Below are 22,923 nucleotides of genomic sequence, written 5' to 3'. Positions count from 1 at the left end.
AGGAGGTAGCAAATACATTTGCCTCTAAGGACGTTAATGTGATCACCTCCAAAGATCCTTAAATTGAATTTCCCAGTCAGAATTGGCAAAAATACAAGTGGGACAACATTCCCATAGGTAAGGCTATGGGGAAAAGGTTCTCTCATACACTGTTAATGGGGATTCAAATACTGTGAAGGGAATTTTAGAAGTATCTGGCAAAATTACACCTGCATTTACCTTTTAACCTAGCAACTCACTTCTATGAGTCTATCTCCAAGATACACTAGAAATTATGAAACAAAATATGATATCTGAGGTTAGTTACTGCAGCATTATTATAGCTACATCTATGGAGAAAATGCAGAAGATGAGTCTGCAAGGTCCTGTGCCAGAAAGCAAGAAAGCTATCAAAGATCAGTGGAAGTTTTGTTAGAAGGGCACACTAACAAGGACCCTCCACAAGCCATAGATGGCACAATCTGGACTTCAAAAAGAATAATGACTATAATTGTTTGAAACACTAAATTCTAGTGTTTACCATAAAAAAATTCACAAAAATATTCCTTGATCACCACTGGAAATTGCTGGTGTAGCAACTCATTAGCTTATTAAAATTATAGCTAAAAAAGGAGGATACAGAATATTTTTTAAAATCACCATTTTGTAATTCTCAACAAAATAATGACCATCAACAGATGCTGGACCACTTGGTGAAGGTTGGTGGGGAAATTTTTGATTCAAGAAAAAGGCTGACATTATGTAAGACCAGAGAATAAACCCAGTCTCAAAAAACTAGGATAGCCAGATATTTGTATGTCATGATGTAATTCTATAGTAAATGTACAATGCTACCTACAAAGTGCACTTTTGCCATTTAATTTTATTGCAGTATGATTTAAATGCAGTAAATACACAAATCTTTAATGTATAGCTCTTTTTGAGTCCCCAGAAACTACTTTAGTGTCTCTTGCAGGGTAACATCCAATTTATAGAAAATATGGGGGACAGAGGAACAATTTAAATGATGCCATGAAGAAATAATCAGCCAAACTCAGAATGTGGAATGCAGTATAATACAAATGACCCAGTTTTTCCAATAGCACTATAAAAGAGGCATAAGAAACACAGCAATCAAAGGCAATACATGGACCTTGCTTGGATTATGATTTGAACAAACCAATTATAAAGGGCATCTTTGAGACAACTGAGGAAATCTAAATGCGGACTAAGTTTTAAAGGATATGAAAAATGACTCCTACAGTGATGATGTGCTTGTCCATTACAGAGGCATAATAAAGTGTTAATAGAATGAATGAAGTGATAGATTTACTTTAAACATTTCAAAAACTAAATGGCAGGGGAAGAGATTTAACAAAATTGTCAAAAACATTGATTTTTTTTTGAAATCTGGAGAAAAGTACATAGATGTTAAATGCATTATATTCTCTCTACATTTGTAGACATTTCACATTTTCCACAATAATTTAAAAAAAACTATCAAAAACTGCATATTAGTTGATACATGAGGATGCTGGAACTATTAGGCTACGTTTGCCCAAGCACTTCTGAAGTTGTTGTTGAGTGGCATGGACTATCCAAATACCTCCAGATATTTGGATATGGGAACTGATAGAATGGCCAGTTCTTTTTAGTCTCCACAAAGCTTAGGATGTAGTTAATGGTAACTATAACTATTATGAAATATGTTATGATTATCATGAAGACATTTAATAGTATATTGGTAACTATTTATTACAGAAAACAAAGAAGAATGTATGCTAAAATAAACTAAGGGTTTTGAGTCTTCTTTGTTTCTCCAGTATCATGTTCACTTCAGTCATACACAGCACATAAGACAACTCTGGATTGTTAAAACAGATACAATTAACAGTGATTTTAATGTTTATGTAAGATTTGTACATCTACTAATTTTCAAAAATCAAAGAATCAGAATGTTAAGTTGTTTTCTGTCATACATATAAACATGTACTGTCCAACCCATGTATTTCACAGTCCAAGTAAGGGATCACATCAGTCCATAAAGACAGAATTTCACAGCAAAAATGGATTCTGCTGTTTAACTCTCTAACATATGAAGAAAACAAGGCTCAGAAAAGTGAAATATGACCTTTAAACCTAGTACTATTTTTAAACTAGATTTCTCTTAATTCCAGAAAACAGTCAAATGTATGTGAACCTAAAGCTTTTGATAAAAAATTACTAAATATGAATTTTAGTTTTGAGATGCATCCTGATTTTCAGAACTCTACAACTCAAAAAATCATGCAAGTTAAAACTAGGGAAATGTACTCTTCTAAAAGCAATTATTCTTTTAATTGTTAAAACCAATCTTCTTCAAGATTCACAATTTTATAATACTTGTACATGGTAAAATGAGAGGCTATGTAGCCTAAGGAGACTAGCCCTCTGAAGCCCAGCAGGCTGACATGATCACAATGCTTGAGAAGTTTTGGGTTGAATCAACTATATGATAAAGATTTTAAAGAAAGTGGGAAAAACCTCTGAATTTAGCATTTTCATGTTTCTTAATCATAAACTACTTAAAAATCATCTTATATACATTTAAACAGACATCAAAATATACAACTATCAAAATACAAAAAAGGCTAATTTTAGTCATATGCCAATTCTTAAATTTTAACTTTTTAAATAAAGAATAATTTTCTTTCATCATTTCGAAGTGGATCTTCTCCAGTTCTCTCATAATAGTTCATTTGTGTTTTATCTTTTTCCAAGAGTAAAGCACTTGGTATATAGTGAATATTGCTTACTCTGATTCCTTTTGGTCCTGGTGGCCCTGGAATTCCATCATCACCCTGAAAAATACAATATATTTAGTCCCTATTTCTTAAAAAATTCACTCAAATAACTAATTTTTGCAATATGGCAATATAACATACTAATTTTTTTGTGAAATTTGGGGAGAAATTACATATCCAAGGAAGAAGCATTTATTATTGCAATTAAAAGCACTGGGGTAAATTATATAATCAAAAATAGGAAGAATCTTTATTGACTGAGAAGAAAACTGCTGACATATAGAAGAAATTTTACATACATAAAGTTATATATGAGTCATGCAAGAAAACAAAGATGATATAGTGGTATAGACATCCCCCAAAACATTTATGCATAAACAACATAAGAGGTGAAAATATGGGCAGTTTCTATGTTGTCCTCAATCTGCCATGCTGCAAATAAATAGCATTATCTCTGTGCCCCAAAATTCTGTTTTTGAATTTTCTGTTTTAAACTTTGTTTTATTTTGTAAGTCATTTTCTACTGGCAGAGCTTAAGAAGGACTGAGAAAGTACTATAAACTTTCCTTTGTAGCTTCTGTTGACAACTCCATGCAAAAGAGGCTACCCACATGTGTCTTCATTTATTTATCCATTTTCAGTCATTACTTAAAATTTAAATTTTTTCTGTTTTTATTAACTACTTTCTTTTAAAAAATGAATAAAGAAAACCTAGAAGTGTTACATGTACCAAATATATTCACAAGTTCTAGGAACAATAATACAGATATCTTTGGGGCAGGAAAGGGAAACGATTGTTCTCCCTACAACATTCTGCTTTTAAAAAGTTTAATAATTGCTGGGGTCGTGGCTCAGTGGTAGAGCACTTGCCTAGCACATGTGAAGCACTGGGTTCCAGCCTCAGCACTACATGAAAATAAACAAACAAAATAAAGGTATTGTGTCCATCTACAACTAAATTAAAAAAAAATTAATAAGCTACTCTTTCTTTTTCAAATGTATTTCTAAGAGGATTAAAGTAAATCAAATCCCACTTTAAAACAAATAGAAGAACTTTTGCTCAATGAATATTTTGTTTGCCTTTCCACCGATTGCAGAAATAAAACACAGATGTCACAATATTGTACCAGTTGTACTAATCAACATGGTTAACTAAGAGGAATAAATTAAAGATATAAATATTAGAAAGGATAGAGCTGGGGGTTTAGCTCAGTGTTTGAGCATTGGCTGAGCATGCATAAGGCTTTGGGTTTGATCCTTGGTGCAACATTTTTAAAAAAGAAAAAACATTAAGAGAGGATGAGGTAAAACTACTAATATTTGCAGGTTATATGATTGTATGTCTGAAAAACACAAGCTTATTAAAAAAAGTATTATTAATGAACAACTGTGTATAAAACTAATATTAAAAAAACAACAGCTTTCTTATACCAATAACTACCAGATAAAAGACATAAGAGGAAAAAATATCTAATTTACAACTGCAACAAAAAAATGATAAAATATTTAGTAATGAATGCAACATGAAAAATACAGATTCATAAGAAGAAAAGGTTAAAACATGCCTGAAGTTCACAAAAGAGAACTTGCACAAATTAAAAGGCATTCCCTGTTCCAGGATAACAAAATTCAACATTCAAAAAGTCAATTCTCAGGCAGGCATGGTGGCACATACTTGTAATCTCAACTAGTCAGAAGGCTAGCAAGTTGGAGGCCAGCCTGGACAACCTAGTAAAAGCCCATCTCAAAATAAAAATTAAAAAGGGCTGGGAATGCATCTTGGTGATCACACACTCATGGGTCCAATTCCCAGGACCAAACAGTCAATTATCAATGAATTTAATTACAAATTTGATACAATGAAAACAGATATAATGAGTTTTAAAAACTAGACACTGATTCCAGAGTTCATGTAGAAAAATAAAAAAGCAAGAACACTGAGAAAAAATATAATAAAAGAGCATGGAGGGGTCACTAGTCCTGTTAGGTATAAAAATATAGTATAAAGCCTCTATAATTAATATAGTTTAGTTTTGATACATGAATAAGCTGACCCTTGGATGACTACTGGAAGTTTCAGAAACAAATCCATACATTCAGATGAATCTGGTTTACTTGTCCTCCCTTATTCAAAGAGGATACATTCCATGACCCTCGGTGGATGCCTGAAATTGCAGATGGTACCAAATCAATCAATCAATCAATCTATCTAAATATTATATATGTTTTATATATGTTTTTATATAGAGAGAGATAGTTTTTTCCTTTGCATGCATTCCTATGGTAAAGTTAAATTTATAAATCAGACATGTAAGAGACTAATAATAATAACTAATAAAATGGAATAATACAACAGTATACTATATTAAAAGTTATTTAAATATATGACCTATTAATTTCTGTAATTTTCCATTTAATATTTTAGACCGTGATTAACCATGAGTAATTGAGACTATAGAAAGTAAAAATGGAGATAGAGGAGACTACTGCATAATGAAAGTGTCATTGCATATTATTGGAGAAAATGATGTGTGACACTTGTGAGACCATCTGGAAAAAAAATGTGAATCTTATATCAAAAGCCATATATCAGGATTAATTCCATATGAGTAAAATGCTTAAATGTAAAAAAAAATATCAAATTGCCAGAGAAAAATATTTGAGAATTGTTATATAATCTTACAGTGGGGGAAGGCTTTTCCTACTCAAATTCCACAAGATATAAGGAAAAGGATCTCTAAAAAATACAGACACATAAATGCATAGACATACATGTACATATTCAGCAAAAACAAATGACAAAGTAGAGGAAAATAATGCAACTCACAGTATAACAAAGAGCGAATCTCCCTAACAGATAAAGAGCTCAGTAAATATGAAAATACCAATACTCCAATAGGAAAGTGGGCAAATGATATAAATATACAGGTCAAAGAAAAGACAAATGATTATTCAGACATATAAAAAATACATTCTCTCTCATACAAATAGAAATGCAAATTAAAACTACATTGAGAGACCACTTTCTTTTATCATACTGGCAAAAATCCAAGTTTCATAATAGTACTGTGGAGCTATAGGGCAATAGATCTTCTTACATATGGCTGAACCAAGGCTAAATCATGTAACTTTTGGAGAAGCAATTGGGGAATATCTACAAAAATATATGTGTACCCTCAGATCTAGCAATACTATCCAATCATTCATCTTACAGTTAATCCCTTATTGGTGTAAGGATATCTAATTAAATCTATATGTCTTAGTAAGACTGTTTATAGTAGGAAAAATTGAAAACTATCTAAATCAATAGAAGACTGGTTAATAAGTTGTGACATATACACAATAAGATAAAATTCACCCATGGAAAATAGTAAGGAGGTCTGTGTGTACTCATATGGGATATCTATAATTTATATTAAGTGAAAAACAAAAGATAAACATACTGACTACTATTTCACAAAGGGAGTAAAAGTATGTGTGTATACCTCAGTGACTAATGAACATAAATGGAAAGGATTTTTCTCATTATATACCTTCTTATGTTAATTTATCTTGAAAAAAGTGAATGCATTGTCTATCTAGGAGGAGGGAATGAAAAAGGGGAGGAACTGCTAAATGAAACTGAGCAAATTATGCCATGTACATGTATAAATATATTACAGAATTCTGCTTTAAAGTGTAACTATAATGCACCAATTAAATAAATTAAGGTAAGAAACTAAATTTTATTTTAAAGAATAAAAACTCCTTTCAAGCTGGGTGCAATGGTGCATGACTGTAATCCCAGCAGCTTGGGAGGCTAAGTCAGGAGGATCGTCGAGTTCAAAGCCAGCCTCAGCAACAGCAAGGCCCTAAGCAACTCAGTGAGACCCTTTGTCTCTTAATAAATACAAAAAAGGGCTGGGAATGTGGCTCAGTGGTCAAGTGCTCCCTGAGTTCAATCCCTGGTACCATTAAAAAAAAAAAAACTCCTTTCAATATATATATAAATATATACACAAATGTAATGTATATATTAGTATATACATATATAAAATGTTTGTTTCATACATGTTTACTTTTATAAATATGAGTGTACAATAAAGAACAATCCTACAAAGTTTTTGACTTAGTATATGTATTGACATGTACCAGAATAACTAATACTAGGATTCACTTATTTTGGAAAACCTGAAGTCATACTGGACAAAGAAATACAAAGCACTTAAAATTTAGAAACCCTGGGCTGGGAATGTGGCTCAAGTGGTAGCACACTCGCCTAGTATGCATGAGGCACTGGGTTCGATTCTCAGCACCACATAAAAATAAAATGGAGATACTGTGTCTACCTAAAACTAAAAAATAAATATTAAAAAGAATTAAAAAAATAAAACATTAAAAAATTTATAAACCTAAAAGTTTAGAAAGCACTTATGTTCTTTTTTTAGAGAGAGAGAGAGAGAGAGAGAGAGAGAGAGAATTTTTTTAATATTTATTTTTTTAGTTTTCGGCGGATACAACATCTTTATTTGTATGTGGTGCTGAGGATCGAACCCAGCATCGCACACATGCCAGGCAAGCACGCTACCGCTTGAGCCACATCCCCAGCCCACTTATGTTCTTTTTTATAGATACTAAAATAGAATCAGAGCAAAAGATTAGACTGCTTTTGATATGATATATAATCTGCATACAAACATATTTTTACAAGTTATAATAATTCCAGTTAATGCTAAATAATTTCAAAGAAGTCCTGATGCAGTTAACTTCTTTTAATGTCTATTAAAACTGTTACCTCTCAATAAGCATGGTAAGAATCTCAGCCTCCAGTACCAGATAAAACTAGATGCAAGAAATGCAACTTTTTCTGTGGCTCAACTTGATTTCTGTTCCAAAGCACCCATTTTTATAACATGGCTGAAATTTAATCTCAGTCAATTGGAGTTCTGCACTCTCCCCCCAATTTTCATGAGAGTGTGTCTAAGTTTTGGAGAGTTTAAGTAGTTCTAAAGTATTGAGGGGTGGGACTGTCTAGTTCAAACTGGATTTCACTTAGATATCCCATGCCAATAGTCTTCATGAATTGCTGCTGAATCCATCCACTTAACTCATATCTTTCTGCTACTTCTACTTCTGTGCCACTACTGGGTACACAAGAATCATTCTGCTCTTGTTGCTCTCTAAGTGTTATTAGAACCAGTAAATGCAGTTGAATGGCCCATCTACCAAAATTCTATGCCATCCTTTAGGGTTCTACTATTTCCTCAGTGTTCAAGTTCTATTCAGGAAATCTAGTATAGGACCCGTCAGTTCTTGAATCTTAACAAAACTACTGCATGGTCAGTATTCTCTCAAAATCTAAGCTCTGACATACATAAATGTTAAAATGTATTCATGCATTTAACTTTCCTCCTTTATTGGGAGGACTACCTGGTGAATATCCATTTGATTTCCTTAATACTGTAATGATATGATGTACCATCATTACACACAATAATAAAATTAGGAAAAAAAGGGTTTTAAGCCAATTTTCCTTCCAGGCAAATGAACAGAACTTGCTCTTTCATATATCACTTCACCACTCTACCTAATACAGATGGAAAAGGGCACTGAGCCAAAAGATCCATTAAAAACAAAAAGAAAGAAACTTCTGAGTCTGAAACTTCACTATTATCTCTTCCTATTTCCAATCTTAACAAGCACACAAAGATGCTTTCCTTGCTCATGGTACAGGACAGACTGCCCACATTGAAATCAATGAGCACAGTCCACTTAACTGATAGGACAAGAACACGTTCTGATCCATGAACCAGGGTATGAGGGCTGGGGTAATGAATCAAACTTCTCTTTTCTCTCTCTCTCCCACAGAATAGCCTGCATGAATTCCTCCTTGTCAAATGCATTGATGTGCCTACTCCAGGTGAATCTGACAAAACTTCTGGATATGGCATCCACTGCCCAACCCCATAGATAAACATCTGATTGCTATGTTACTGAATACTGAAAAATAACGTTTATGTAAACAGACCATTTTAGTACCTCCAAGTGTCCCAACTTTGCACCTGATTTGTTGCCACAATTGAACTCTGACACTGGAGGAACAAAATACCTCTTCAGATGTCAAACCCTTCCTGTCTAAAATGGGAGCAACTGAAACATCTGGGGAAAAGGTATATGGGGTCAATCACTGGAGCAGTCTGACCTTGACAGCAGTGGCCTTTCCACATTACACAAATTTCCAATTACACTCAAGTCCTGCCCATTAAAATGGACTTTTGGCTGGATGACCCCCATTGTAATCAATGACTTTTACATTCCCAGAACTACATATGGCCCCATATGGCCCCACTGGTGTACTATTCTTTTTCATAAATTCAGGCTTTCAATATTCCTACAAATGCAAATAATGGGATATTGATGAAAGATACTCAACTATTCATAACAGTCTCCCCATTAAGCACATCCTACTTCATGGAATAACAGAGGAACTCCAAAACCAGAGACGACTCTGGTTACTCAGGAGAATTTCCAGGTGGCATTATAGCCTCTCTACTCATGCATAAGCTCCAGGTAACCTTTCCCTCTGTCAGAATCATTCAAGTAAAAAGGTGGTGCTGGACCTGTACTTGACTCTTGCAGAGGACATTAATGATAATACCTCAGCTTTGGGGGCATAACAGACTGGCCTAAATTCCTTGGCTTTTAGTAGTGTTAAATCACCCTATAGCTGTCAGCTTCCTGCTGGCCAACAAAGGAATGGTCTCTTGTGATTGCCAGCACTTTGTGTTGCACACAGAACACTAAAACTGGCAAAGTAAAGCAACCCATAAGACTAAAGAGAAATGCCTCCTAGCTCTATAAAGTAGATTGGGCAAGCTATGGGGCATCTATTCTTGGCATGGCAACAGCTATGCCTCATGATTTTACATTTAATATTCTAGGCAGCTCTGATCACCCTGCTTAGAATTAGTCTCAGACTAATTGAAAGCATTTTTGACATAGCCCCTTAAAGTACAACATATTCAGGTCCATGAATATGTTTCTAACTCACATCTTAAAAAATCAAAGGGTGGAACTCAAACACCTATGTGAGATTTTTTAGGTCTACCCCAAAACCTCATGGTAGGCCTCATGGATGACAGCTGCCCTTCAGACATTAAACTTGGTGTATAGCCAATGCACTGCAGTTTCTGAAGCAGCTCTCCCAGGTGGCCATTCTCTTATACATATAAGCTTCTTTATCTAGGGCCTTCGATAGAGACCTCCTTTGGTGTAAAACCCTGAAGAAACTTTTTCTGCACTGACTCAATACTTTTCCATTCCTAGCCCTTCTCCTCTCTTCTGACACACTACCCCCCAGGGCTATACACTTTCAGTGAAATTATTCCACTCCTCTATGCTGATCCATCTAACCCTTGCTGGTACTGTGCCATGGAGAAAAATGGAACAATGGGGAAGTTAGTGCTTTCTCTAGTTTCACTTCATTTTTTATAAAACTGCAGTAAGTCAGTAAAGGTTCAACAGTTACTTTCATTATGGCTTTTTTCCCAGTGCGGAGAATAAAACTCAGGGCCTTCATGAATGCTAGGCAACCACTCTTAACACCAAGTCACATCCCCAGCCAACGTGATGTGCTGTCTTAATGAGCTACTCTGACACTAAGCACCTTGGCTCTTCTCAGTTCAGCTGAGCTCTTGAAAGAACTTTTTTAAAGGATTCCCAACAGCTACATACAGGAAAAACATCTTCCTAAAACATCTTAATATAGTAGTAATATTCAATTAAAATAAAATATTGTGGAAGGTGATGGTCATCATTATACAAAATATATGTATGAAGATGTGAATTTGGTGTCAACATACCTTATAAACAAACAGAGATATGTAAATTGTGGTATAAAGTTGTATTAAGAATTGTAATGCAAAAGAAATAGAGGAAAAAAAGAAAAAATCAAAAAGTTATAGACTCCTCATCATTCTAATGTTTGATTTTAATATTTTCTCACTAGAATTCAATAACTTTTTAGTTGATTTGACACCTAGTCTCACATTTAAGATGACTCAATTCCTGTGGTTTTAGTAGTTTGAACATACCTTTTGTCCCCGAGGCCCTGGAGGTCCTTCTGGACCTGGGAATCCAGGCAAACCTGGATGGCCTTCTAAACCTGGAAATCCTCTCTCTCCCTGCAATGAAACAAGAATTAAAGGTAAGGTCATTTTTTAATTTCCAAGCACAGGCATGGTTGATACTCAAAAGATCAAATATCTATACAGACCATGATGTATTTTTTTTTTTTTTTTGTAGTGAAGATTGAACTCAGGGGCACTTGACCACTGAGCCACATCCCCAGCCCTTTTTTATATTTTATTTAGAGACAGGGTCTCACTGAGTTGCTTAGCACCTCGCTGTTGTTGAAGCTGGCTTTGAACTCGCAATCCTCCTGCCTCAGCCTCCCAAGCTGCTGGGATTATAGGCGTACACCACTGTGCCCAGCAAAACTGACAATTTAATGATATCGAATTCACAGTTTTTATTAACATGAAGAAAACTGTAAGATTTAAGGAGAAAAACACAAATCATGCCAAATTTATATCACACATAGTAATGTAATCTCCTATAAAACTAAAGAATATATCAGAGATAAAGTGAGATTTAAACACTAACATCAAGATTTTAACAAGGAAGATGGCAATAGGACCAGGAAATCACGTTTGTAAATGTTACATGAAAAAAGCATGGGGAAGAGATGAAGTATAAAAAGAAACCACTGGAGAAGCTTCCAGATTTGTTGTAAAGTAGAAGAACTGCAGGATTATACAGAGTAAAATTCATTTGCTGGTTGGAGATTCAATTAAATTGGCCAGAACAAATCTTTAGAACATCAACTTTTTAATAATTTTTCTGATTGTAAAATTAATATGATAAAGAAATGCAGATTCAGTGTAGAAAACAAAAGATACAAGAAAACACCACCTCTATTCAGAATAATTGAATTTTGACTCAAATCTCAATTCTGATCATAGCAGTTAACAAAAGTACAGGAGGGCTGCCTACCTACCAGTGAAGGCCCATCACATCTTATCAGCTAATGGTAGTTATCTGATATATCTATAAAGCCAGAAAGGCAGGGGTAGAAAAGCCAGCAAGCATATTATTTAGATCAACATAAGAGGGTTAATTAATTTGTAAACAGCCAATAATAGTAAGAGTGTAAACTCCAATAGTCCTATGGAGACCAATCACAAAATTCTCCACCATGTACTTTAAGAACTAAAGGGCTCATAGCTTCCCAGCGTGTGCTTCCATATAGAAGGCTACTAACATTTTCCTGATTTCCTAAGATTTAAGGATTTCTCAAAAAAAAAAAAAACTTTCTCTAGCCAAATGTCTTTATAAGAACCCTCTTACCAGTTCCTAATATAACAACAGCCCAGGCAGCACCTAAGAAAGAGAAAGCATCTGTACGTGTAAGGAAACTGACCCACAGGCCAGTGCATACATATTTCTCCTACAGTTTAAGATATACAGTAGACTTCTGTAGCTTTGACAATAATTACTTACTATGTATACATTTTCTACACATATATTCCTTTGTTGTTTCAATGAGTCATAAAATTGTGATTTAATACTCATCAACCTCAATTAATTACTTTGAAGAAAACAGGTCAAGAAGGGAGAAATTAAAAGTTTCAAAATCTGTACAACTAAACTACCTGAAATCATTAAATAGCTCATTACTGGTAGAGGTAGCAGTAAAAATTCTATTGCAAATTCCAGTCAGAAAGAAAGGCAAGAAGGTAAAAAAATCTAGTTCTAGTAGATTTCCATAAGTGGAAAACAGCTACTTTTGGGGATTTCAACTGCTATATAGAGCATACCTCTGCCAAAACTTGAGGATAATATTTGAAGAAAGCTATATTTTCTCTGATATGAAACTGGTTTCTGGGTTATAGTTAAGAAAAGAGACTAAAGAATGGAAGATAATGAAAAGTTAATTATGTTAATTGTGTTGGAATTAATAAATAATACATCTAATAAAGGATATATCCTGAAATCTCCTCACACTAGATTCTATAATGTCACATACAGCAGATTGAAAAATATTATAGTAAGGAAGATAGAAGGTCAGCGATTGGCCAGCAACATACAAACTAGAAGAGCAATTCTGAGACTCTCAAAGGTTAAAGTTTTCTGAGTGGAAACTACAGAAGCCTTGAGTAAGAAAGGGTTAAGTGTAGTGTCCTCTACCCAATTCCTAATATAGATGGTAGGGAAGACTGACATAGGTTTTGTGCTTACTCTTTGCTACCCTGTTAGGGGTTCATTTAATCCTTAAAAATACTCAAGATTTTTTTGTTACTTGCTAACAATAACAAACAGAAAATGATGTTGTGTGTCTATATCTGTGGATCAGTTTCCTTATAGATATGGATACTTTCTCTTTCTTGGGTGCTGCCTGGGCTGTTGTTATATTAGTATCTGCTTAAGAAGGTTCCTATAAAGACATTTGGCTAGAGAATTTTTTTTGAGAAACCCTTAAATCTTAGGAAATCAAGAGAACAAACTTAAAGAGAAAACCTGGTTTATCCTGTCTGCCTAGTTGAATATTAAAAAAAAATCATTCTTATTTTCCTTTGTAAAATAATATTCTCCCTCTACCTGTTCTTTAATTATTGGTATCACTGTAGGCTCTTTTTTGATCATCTTCTCTCTCTTTCCCTGGGAAATCTCACATATTAATGTTTCTCCTTAAAGCTAAATTCCTATAAACAACTGGTTTAAACATCACAGACATTTAAAACTCAACAATAATAACAACTAACCCATACTGAATGTTTTTTATATGCCAGATGTTATTACAAATTCACAATGTTTTATCTTATTTACTATTCCAAATGACAATATGAGTTAGATAGAATGATTTTCATTTTTTGTGTGAAAAATCACAAACAAGCTGAGCACAATGGTGCATGCCTGTAATCACAGCGGCTCGGGAAGCTGAGGCAGGAGAATGGCGAGTTCAAAGCCAGCCTCAGCAAAAAGGAGGCACTAAGCAACTCAGTGAGACCCTGTCTTATATAAAATATAAAATAGGGATGGGGATGTGGCTCAGTGGTCAAGTGCACCTGAGTTCAATCCCCAGTAACCCCTGCCCCCAAAAAGAAAAACAATGAACAGTGAAACCATTACCACAGCCAAAATAAAGAACATATCCATCACTTACAAAAGGTTCCTTGTGCCCTCAACTTTCCTGTGCTTCTACCTGTCTACCCCAATCCCATCACCCCAGGCACTGACTGATCTGCTTTCTGTCACTATACACTAAACTATTTCTTAATGAAACTTGCATTTTCCAGAATTTTATATGAATGGAATCACACATATCATACTTTTGTCTAACTTTTCACTCAGCATCATTGATATTCAAACATGTTGTGATGGATACTGATAGTTAATCTATTTTTATTGCTGAGTAGTGTTTCATTGCATAGATATTTTTCAATTGTTCATTAAGTTACCTGATGATGGGCAGTTGGTTGTTTCTACTTTCTGGCTATTACAAATAAAGCTACTATGAATATTATTAATGCACTAGTTACATATTAATGTATGCTTTCATTTCTAATGGATAAATGCCTAAGAATGGACAGGGTCATACAATAGATAGCAAGTCAAAACTTTTAAAGAAACCGTTAAACTGTTCCCCAAAGTGTTGCATCATTTGACATTGCACTAGCAATCTACAATAGTTCCAGTTACTCCACATCCTCACTTATACTTGGTATGGCCAATAATATTTAGATTATATTATAATGGTGCTATCTCCTTGTGATTGTTTTGTATTTCCCTAATTAATAATGTTGAACATCTTTTCATGTGTGATTTTGCCACCTATATATTGGATTTTATCAAGTGTATTAAAATCTCTTGCTACTTTCTTCTAATTTAATTTTAGTTGGTGTTGTTTATTATTGAATTTTAAGAGTTCTTTAAATATTCTAGATACAAGTTCTTTTTTTATAGACCTTATTTAATTAATTAATGTATTTATGTGGTGCTGAGGATCAAACCCAGGGCCTCACACATGCTAGGCGAGTGCTCTACCCCTGAGCCACAACCCCAGCCCCAGGATTCAAGTTCTTTAAGAGACATATGATTCACAATCTTTTCATTAATTCTCTTTAAAAATGTCTTTGTGTGGGTGGGGGACAGGTACTAGGGATTGAATCTCAGGATTCTCTACCACTGAGCTATATATCCACAGCCCCATAAATGTGATGTGTGTATTAATTTTGAGATAGGGTCACACTAAGTTGCTGAGGATCTCACTATGTTACTGAGATTAGCCTTGAACTTGTGATCCTTCTGCCTTGCTCTCCAGAGTCACTGGGATTACAGGCATGTACCACCGTGTCCAGCCCCACAATGACTTTTAAATAAGAAGAAATTCCTAATTTTGATGAAATGTAATTTTTTATTCAGCTTTTCATCACTGTGACCAAAAGACCCAACTAGAACAACTTAGAGAAGAAAAGTGTATTGTGGCTCAGGCTTTCAGAAGTTCCATCCCTGGTTGATGGACTTCATTGCTCTGGACTCAAGGTAAGGCAGAACATAATGGCAGAACAAAGCTACTTGGTTCATGACATCCAGGAAAGAGAGAGAGTACAAACAGGGTGCCAGGGAAATATAAATCCCAGAGGCACACCTCCAGTGACCTACTTCCTTGAACCATGCCCTACCTGCCTACAGTATATAAATAATGAATCTTCCAGTCCGTGAACATGATATATATCTCCATTTATTCAGGTCTTCTATTTTTTCCAGCAAGATTATTATAGTTTTCAGTGTCCAGACATTGCATATTTTTGTCTGACTTAGTCTTAAGTTTTCCAAATTTTTGTTATTGTCAAAGGCATTATTATGATTCCAATTTCCTAATTTTCATAGAAAATTGACTATGGAAATAGAACTGATTTTTTATTGATCTTAATTTATTTGTTTTTAAAATAATCTTTCTAAAAGCAGTAATCAATTTTTGGAACACCTTAGTGTATGTCCATAGAATTTTCTGCATTGATAAATTATGCCATCAATAGCAGCAAAGAAAAAAACAGCTTTATTTCTTCCTTTCCAGAGTGGATGCTTTTTGCTTATTTTTTCTTTTTTACTATACTAGTGATATTCGAATAGAGGTGGTGAGAGCAGATATGTTTCTGAACTTAGGAGAAAATAACAAACTACCCACTGCATATAATTTTAGATGAATTGGTTTGGTAGATTCCCTTTAATGAGGAAATCTCTCCTACTCTTACTTTGCTAAGAGTTTATCACCAATGTAAATTGAAGTTATAAAATGCATTCTTTATTGTCTATTAAGGTGGATGGTAGATTTATTTCTTTATGCTTTAAAATATTTTAGTATTTAATATAGTAAATGACAATTTTTTTTATTTTCACATGTTAAATGAAACATGCATTCCTAGTATATTATATACTTTATATGTTGTTAAATAGAATTTGCTAAAATTTTAAGACTCTCTGCATCTGTGTTCATGGAAGCTACTGATGTAGTTTTCTGTTTTGGTAATTTTGTCTCTGTCTAGTTTGGGTATCAGGACTATGCTTACTTCATGCAGATGGAAGACATTCCCTATTCCTGTATTTTCTAAATGCTTTCATGCAAGATTGACATTGTCTCCCACATAAATGTTTAATAGAATTCATCAGTGAAACCTTATGAAACTTGAGATTTTGTAGAAAGGATTGAAAATCCAATATCTTTATTATAAATACAGGGTTATTAATCTTTTGCTTATTTTATTCTATTATTTATTCATTTATTTTGTTTTGATAATATTTATTTCTCAAGGAACTTGGCCATTTCAACTAAGTTGCCAATTTTTAAAATATTTTTCTAGCTGTAGTTGGACACAATAGCTTTATTTGATTTATTTATTTTTATGTGGTGCTGAGGATTGAACCCAGCACCTCGCATGTGCTAGGCGAGCATTCTACCACTCAGCCAGAACCCCAGCCCCAGTTGTCAAATTTTTTATAAACATATTTATAATATCCCATTATTGATCTTTAATTTTTGTAGTGTCATTCCTCATATTGGTATTTGTATTTTTATTTTTTTCTGTATTATCAGTCATGCTATCAATTTATCAATTAACAAATTTGGGTAAGTTTTTTCTATTATTTGTTTTCTAGTTCATATATATTGATTTTTACATTATTATCCTCTTTCTCTTAATTTAAATTTACTTTACTTGTCCTTTTCTAGTTAAGTAGGAAATTTTGATCACCAATGTTAATCATTCTTTTTTACATAGATATTTAAAGCTGTTTCCTACCTAAGCACTCTTTTCATGTCATTCCAAATTTTCAATTGTTGCTTTTAAACAAAATACAACATTTTCCAATTCCAAACAATTTCCAATTCCAAAAAACAAAATTTTCCAATTTTCCTTCCATTTTCTTCCTTGATCCATCAGTTATGTAGAATGATGCTTTCTAATTTCCAAATAGTTGAGGTTTTTCTACAGATTGTTATTGGTTTCTTACTCGTTTCACTGTGATCAGGGAATGGATACTCATATTTTTAAACTTTTGGTATTTATAGGGTCTTATTTTGTAGCCCATAATATAGTTTATCTTGTTAAAAATTCCATGTGCTCTTGAAAAATTTGTATTTTGTAGTTATTGGACATAATATTCTTTATATGTCAATAAGGCCAGGTTGTTAATAGTGCTTGGCTTCGGTATTTTGGAGCTATGATCTTATGCTTTAAATCCTCTTTTGTGTTAAATAAGAGAGAGGAAAAGGATATAGTCTTTTATATTTAACCACATATACACCATTTCTAGTGCCTTTCATTCCTTCCTGCAAATTCACACTTCTGTCTACTGACATTTCCCTTTAACCTGAAGAAATTTCTCTCTCAGTACATTTATGCCAAATTCTCTATATTCTTATCATTGCAAAATAGCTTAAAAGTTTCCTTTATTTTTGAGGTATATTTTCACTGTATGATCATTATGTTTGCAGAATTTGTCAACTTCTAATGATATACTGCATATTATCCACTCTCTCTGTGAAGGGCACTATCATCATTCATGTCATCATTCCACTGTATGCAACAGGAATTTTCTCTAGCTTTTAAGATTTTCTTTTATTCGGTTTCTTTTTCAGTGTTTCATTATGATGGGAACTATGTGTAGTTTTCTTTGCTTTTATCCTACTTGAGGTTTGTCAAAATTATTGTATCTACAAATTTATATTTTTCACCTAGTGGCAGGGAATTATTTCCATTAATACTGTCCCATGTTTCATTATGTTTTTACCCATCTGATCTTTCTCTCCTGTCCTTGTAGGACTTTATTGACATTTATTTTAGACTATTTGATACAGTTACACAGGTCACTAAGGCCCTAATCTTTCTATTTTTTTAATTTTTTCCTGTGTTCAGAGATCTTTTTTTTTTACTTTAAATCTTAAAGTTCATTGACCTTTTTCTTTTTTTAAATCTCAGCTCTGCTATTAAGTCTATCTGATAAATTTTTCTTCACTGAAAAATTCTAACATCAGTATTATTTTAGAGTTGATTTTCAACTTGGTAAGTTTTAATTGCATACTGGATAGTGTAGGTAATATGTAGAAATTTTGGATTCTCTTATCTCTATCTGAAGACTATTGAATTTTTGTTGTAACAAACTGTTAGCTAATGCCAGGCATGCTGGTACATGCCCATATCCCAGATACTTGGTAGTTTGAGGCTGAAAGATTAAAAGTTTGAGATTGGCCTGAGCACATTAGTGAGGCATCATCTTAAAATAAATGGTATCATTTGGATCTAAAACTGCCCCCCCCAAAGAGCCCATGTGTTAAGCAATGTAGCAATGGTCATAGGTTAAAATTGAATTATAAATGGGGTAGACTAATCTATTAGATGTATTAATAATTTGAATGAACAACTGGGGGATAACTATGGACAGATAGGTTTGACTGAAGTAAACAGGTCAATGAAGGCATGGCCTTTGACTATATTTGTCCCTGGCCCCTTCTTCTCCTCCCCTCTACTTTCCATCTGCCATGAGCTGAGTAACTTTCTTCCATCATGCCCTTCTGCCATCATGATCTGCTTCAACTCAGGCCTACAGCAATAGAGTCAATGGACCATGGACTGAAATTCTGAAATCATGAGCTTAAATACTTTTTTTTCTCCTCTAAGTTGTTCTTGTCAGTTATTTACGTCACAATGACAAAGATTTGACTGATACTAATTAAATAACATAAAAAGGATATTGCTTAGTGGTAGAACACTTTTCTAGCATGTATGAGGCCCTAGGTTCAACCCCCAGTGCTGAAAATATAATAGTTGAATCAGGTGAACTCAAACTTAAAACTGTTTTGCTTTCAATGAACTGCAGTTAAATCTATGTACATGTACTTCCATCATTTTTTTTTTTTTTTTGCTGGGTAGTATGACTCTTCCCTATACCTATGAAGTTCAGGATTTAACCATGAATTTGAGTGGAATCTTTAAGCATATTTTTAAACTCTCCTGTCTTTGTTTATTTCTACTCTAGCACATCTTCCCTTACTTTCAAGCCTTTCTGGCATCCTCAACTCTTTCTCTTGAAATCTCAAAGCATTCTAACTGTGGGTTTTTGTCAGGGTTATAGCCATCCTCTAACATGCACACATGGGGTATACTCAGGAAGAAAAAATATAAATTTAAATTCACCTAATGTTCATTCTTCTTAATTTTTTTTAGTTGTAGATGGACACAATACCTTTATTTTTATTTATTTTATTTGTATGTGGTGCTGAGTATTGAACCCCGTGCCTCACAAGTTGTAGGCAAGTGCTCTACCACTGATACAACCCAAGCCCATAGTGTTCATTCTTTTTTAAAGAATCCTTTCCACTTTATTCCTTTGGCAACTATCCTATCTTATCAATTAGATATTATATTTTGTTCAGAGTTTTTAATTCTTTATCTCCAGATAAATTAATGTGATAATAGTCACTGCACTATGATGTGGAATGAATCCCTCTTAGTCTTTTTATCACTACAGAAAACACCCTTACTACAAAACTATTTCCCTCAAACTAATGCTACTCATATAAGTGTTCCATGGAAAATTATTTAATTAATATTAATGGGTATTCTGTTGGGAAAATAGGGATTACAAAGGTCAAATGGGCTTGAGAATAAAGAACTGCAAAATAATCAAACAAGTGGTTTTCTTTGATCTAGGACATTTAAACATCTTACTATGCTAATTAATCTTCCATATTCCTAAGTGGAATATACCCTTATGGCATTATCCCAAACTTTTCCATATATAATTAGTAGTACCATTCACTTATTCATTCAAAAACATCTATTGAACTCCCAAAAGTAGAGACCAGAGTGAGATTCTCCTCTCTCCTACTATAATTTTCTTTAGTTTAAAATTCACCAATTCACTATCCTTTTTTTATTTTTTGAATTTTTATGTAAGTTACTAACTTACAATGGCTAGGTTTAGGCTATTTAATACTCGCCTATTCTTGCTTTATAGTCATCATATCCATACAATAGGAGGTGCTGCTACAGGAAAAGGTAAAAATAGACATTCACCTATCAATAATTTGCAGGGACTAAAGAAAACTACATGGAATTGCCTAGCTTGGTATCCAGCACAGCTTAGTAGCTTGATACATGTTTAATTTTCTTAAGTATTCTCTTCTTTTTGCCTACTAAGTCAGTGACTTCAACAAGATTAATAAGGGTAGATCAAAGTTTTCAGGCCAAATGCAGTTAGAAGCTTATTTTGTTTGGTCCAAGAGCCAAGAACTTTCTCGGTCACTTTTAAAAAGCTGTTTTTAGAAAGGAAAGAAGAGCTAGGATGTAGCTCAGTAGTAGAGTATTTGCCTAGTGTGTCTGAGTCCCTGGGTTTCAGTTTCAGCATCTCAACAGCAAACACACACACAAACAGGAAAGAAGAAAATGTGACACAGACCTCATGTGTCCCACAAAGCCTAAAATATTTGTTACATGGCCTTTTATAAGAAGATGTTAGCTGATCCCTGAGATACAATCCAATCTTTATAAGTTCTCAAAATAAGCAGGAGAGTAGAACTTGTTTTATTTATTTACATGTTCAGATAGAAGCCCTATTTTGAAAATGTATTAAAAAAGTATTTTACTGGTTTTACTAAGCTTTAAAAGGCCTTCTCCAATCTTACCTTTTCCCCTTTTATACCATTACAGTCACACTTTGATCCTGAAGAACATCCATAGCAAGCCTATAAAGAAAAGAAACAAGGGAAATAATTAAATATGAAACTGAAAATCAAATTCTTGACTTAGAATTCAATGGAACTCAGTAATCCAAACTTTAAAAAACAGTAAACTATCTGAAAGGATATATAGAAATGACAAACAACAGTTACCTTTGGGGAAGCTCTAACCTTTTATTATATACATTTATGTTTGATCTTTTCACAATGATCTAATATACTTTTTATCATTCTAAAGAAAGATATATCTTTTTAAATAAAGAGGGTAAAATGAAAAAGAAATTCATATAACTTCCTTGTAATGTGATTTGTCACATGTCCAAGTTCTAGAAATTCCTTTGTTTTTCTCCTAATATTACTTTAAAGAAGCCACCTCTCTATCTAAATTAGCAATCAACTTGGCAACTAGTCAAAGATAGCTCCCACTTGAAGTCAACTTGCTTCTTTGCATTCATGAGCAGTCATGGCACACAGAATACATAATGCTGTATTTTACCACTTTTTTTTTCTTTGCCTATATTCCCCCATCACTAACAGCAGCTCAACCTCTAACAGCTCCAAGCTTTACCAAAAAAGCTGCTTCCACAGCCTAAATGTTCTAAATAGCCACAACTAACACCTTAATTCACTCATATTAGGAAGTAAGGTCCTAAAACCAAAAAAAAAAAAAAAAAAAAAAAAAAAAAAAAACTTCCTCTAAAATAAAAGTGTACAGTAAATAAGAAGAAAATAGATAATTTCTGCTATCCATAGCTATCTTTTACTCTGGCATGAAGCTGAACAGCTTAGAAAAACAAATAGTAATTAGTGTAACTTAGGTTGACAGCTTACTACTTATGTACAAGAACATGGCATGCTTTTCATCAAAGAGATCAACAAACTAACTTAACTGAAACCTTTATATGATGCAAAAGCCAAATAAAGTTCATCCATCAGTGCTCAACCTGAAGAGTCTGTGGCTTAAAAAGTGCCTTTCCCTCCTACTCAACATTCCATACTTTCTTTTCTTTCTACTTTTTTTCCCAAGGCAGTTTACTGTAGTCACATCCCCAGTCCCTACCCTTTTGTTGAAACAGGGTCTCCTAAGTTGCTGAGGCTGGCCTGAAATTTGTGATCCTCCTACTTCAGCCTTCAGAGTTTCTGGGATTACAGGCTTATTCCCGGCTCCGTGCTTCCCTTTCTTTAGTCTACAACACAGCATCTTTCTGAATCCTTATCAACTAATGCAGCTGAAATTAGAAGCCACCCTCATGCTGAAATCTCTTTTCCTTATTATAAGAGCAAACCACAACGGCTTGAAGACAGAAGATCTCTCAATCAACTGCAAGAGGCTATTCTAGTAAAAGATGTACTCTTGACACTTCTAATTCAGTCTGTCAGGCAGCCATTATTTATTTATTATAAATAGGTGATTAGGTTGTACACTGATTTTAGTGTTACATGTTAACTACATTACAGTTTTATTCAGACAAACTCATTCATCATACATGAAGTGAGCATGATTACAGGCCAGAAAAATTTTTAGGTATGAAAGATATAAAAATGAATAAGATGCAACTCATGTTAACATAATTCAACAAATACTTATTGATCACGTGTTGTTTTGTGCCAGCCACTATGTTAAGTGCAAGCAGAAATACAAAGACAGTAAATCTTTGTTCTTTAATAGAAAGAATAAACCTATATACAAAAAATTACATTATAATGAGACAGAAACAGGGGTTAATTTTAAATATAAAATATTCTTTGTGAAAAAATAAATTTTAGATCGTGCACACTCTCAGCATCCAATTACATGCATTAATAGAGGTGCAAAGGTTAATGCAAATCCAAAATGGCTGTTAATGTAAGAATAACATTTGAAGTTGAATGAATGACTACACA

The 22,923-nt window shown here is 33.7% G+C and overlaps 1 protein-coding gene across 1 annotated transcript in view; it reads right to left on the bottom strand.

Annotated features, from left to right (window-relative positions):
* Positions 1 to 22,923, bottom strand: part of COL4A5 (collagen type IV alpha 5 chain) — a 221,814-nt gene that overhangs the window by 110,549 nt on the left and 88,342 nt on the right. Inside the window, exons 2-4 of the mRNA XM_081276854.1 lie at positions 20,986 to 21,045; positions 10,835 to 10,924; positions 2,775 to 2,819 (exon numbers count right to left, since the gene is read on the bottom strand). Of these exons, the coding sequence (XP_081132980.1) occupies positions 2,775 to 2,819; positions 10,835 to 10,924; positions 20,986 to 21,045 (195 nt within the window). The remainder of the gene's footprint in view (positions 1 to 2,774; positions 2,820 to 10,834; positions 10,925 to 20,985; positions 21,046 to 22,923) is intronic.

Source organism: Spermophilus citellus, assembly GCF_964194105.1.
Source record: "Spermophilus citellus genome assembly, chromosome: X".
Classification (NCBI taxonomy): Eukaryota; Metazoa; Chordata; class Mammalia; order Rodentia; family Sciuridae; genus Spermophilus; species Spermophilus citellus.
The sequence above is the reverse complement of the archived record's forward strand: the minus strand, read 5'-3'. Positions and strand labels throughout refer to the sequence as shown.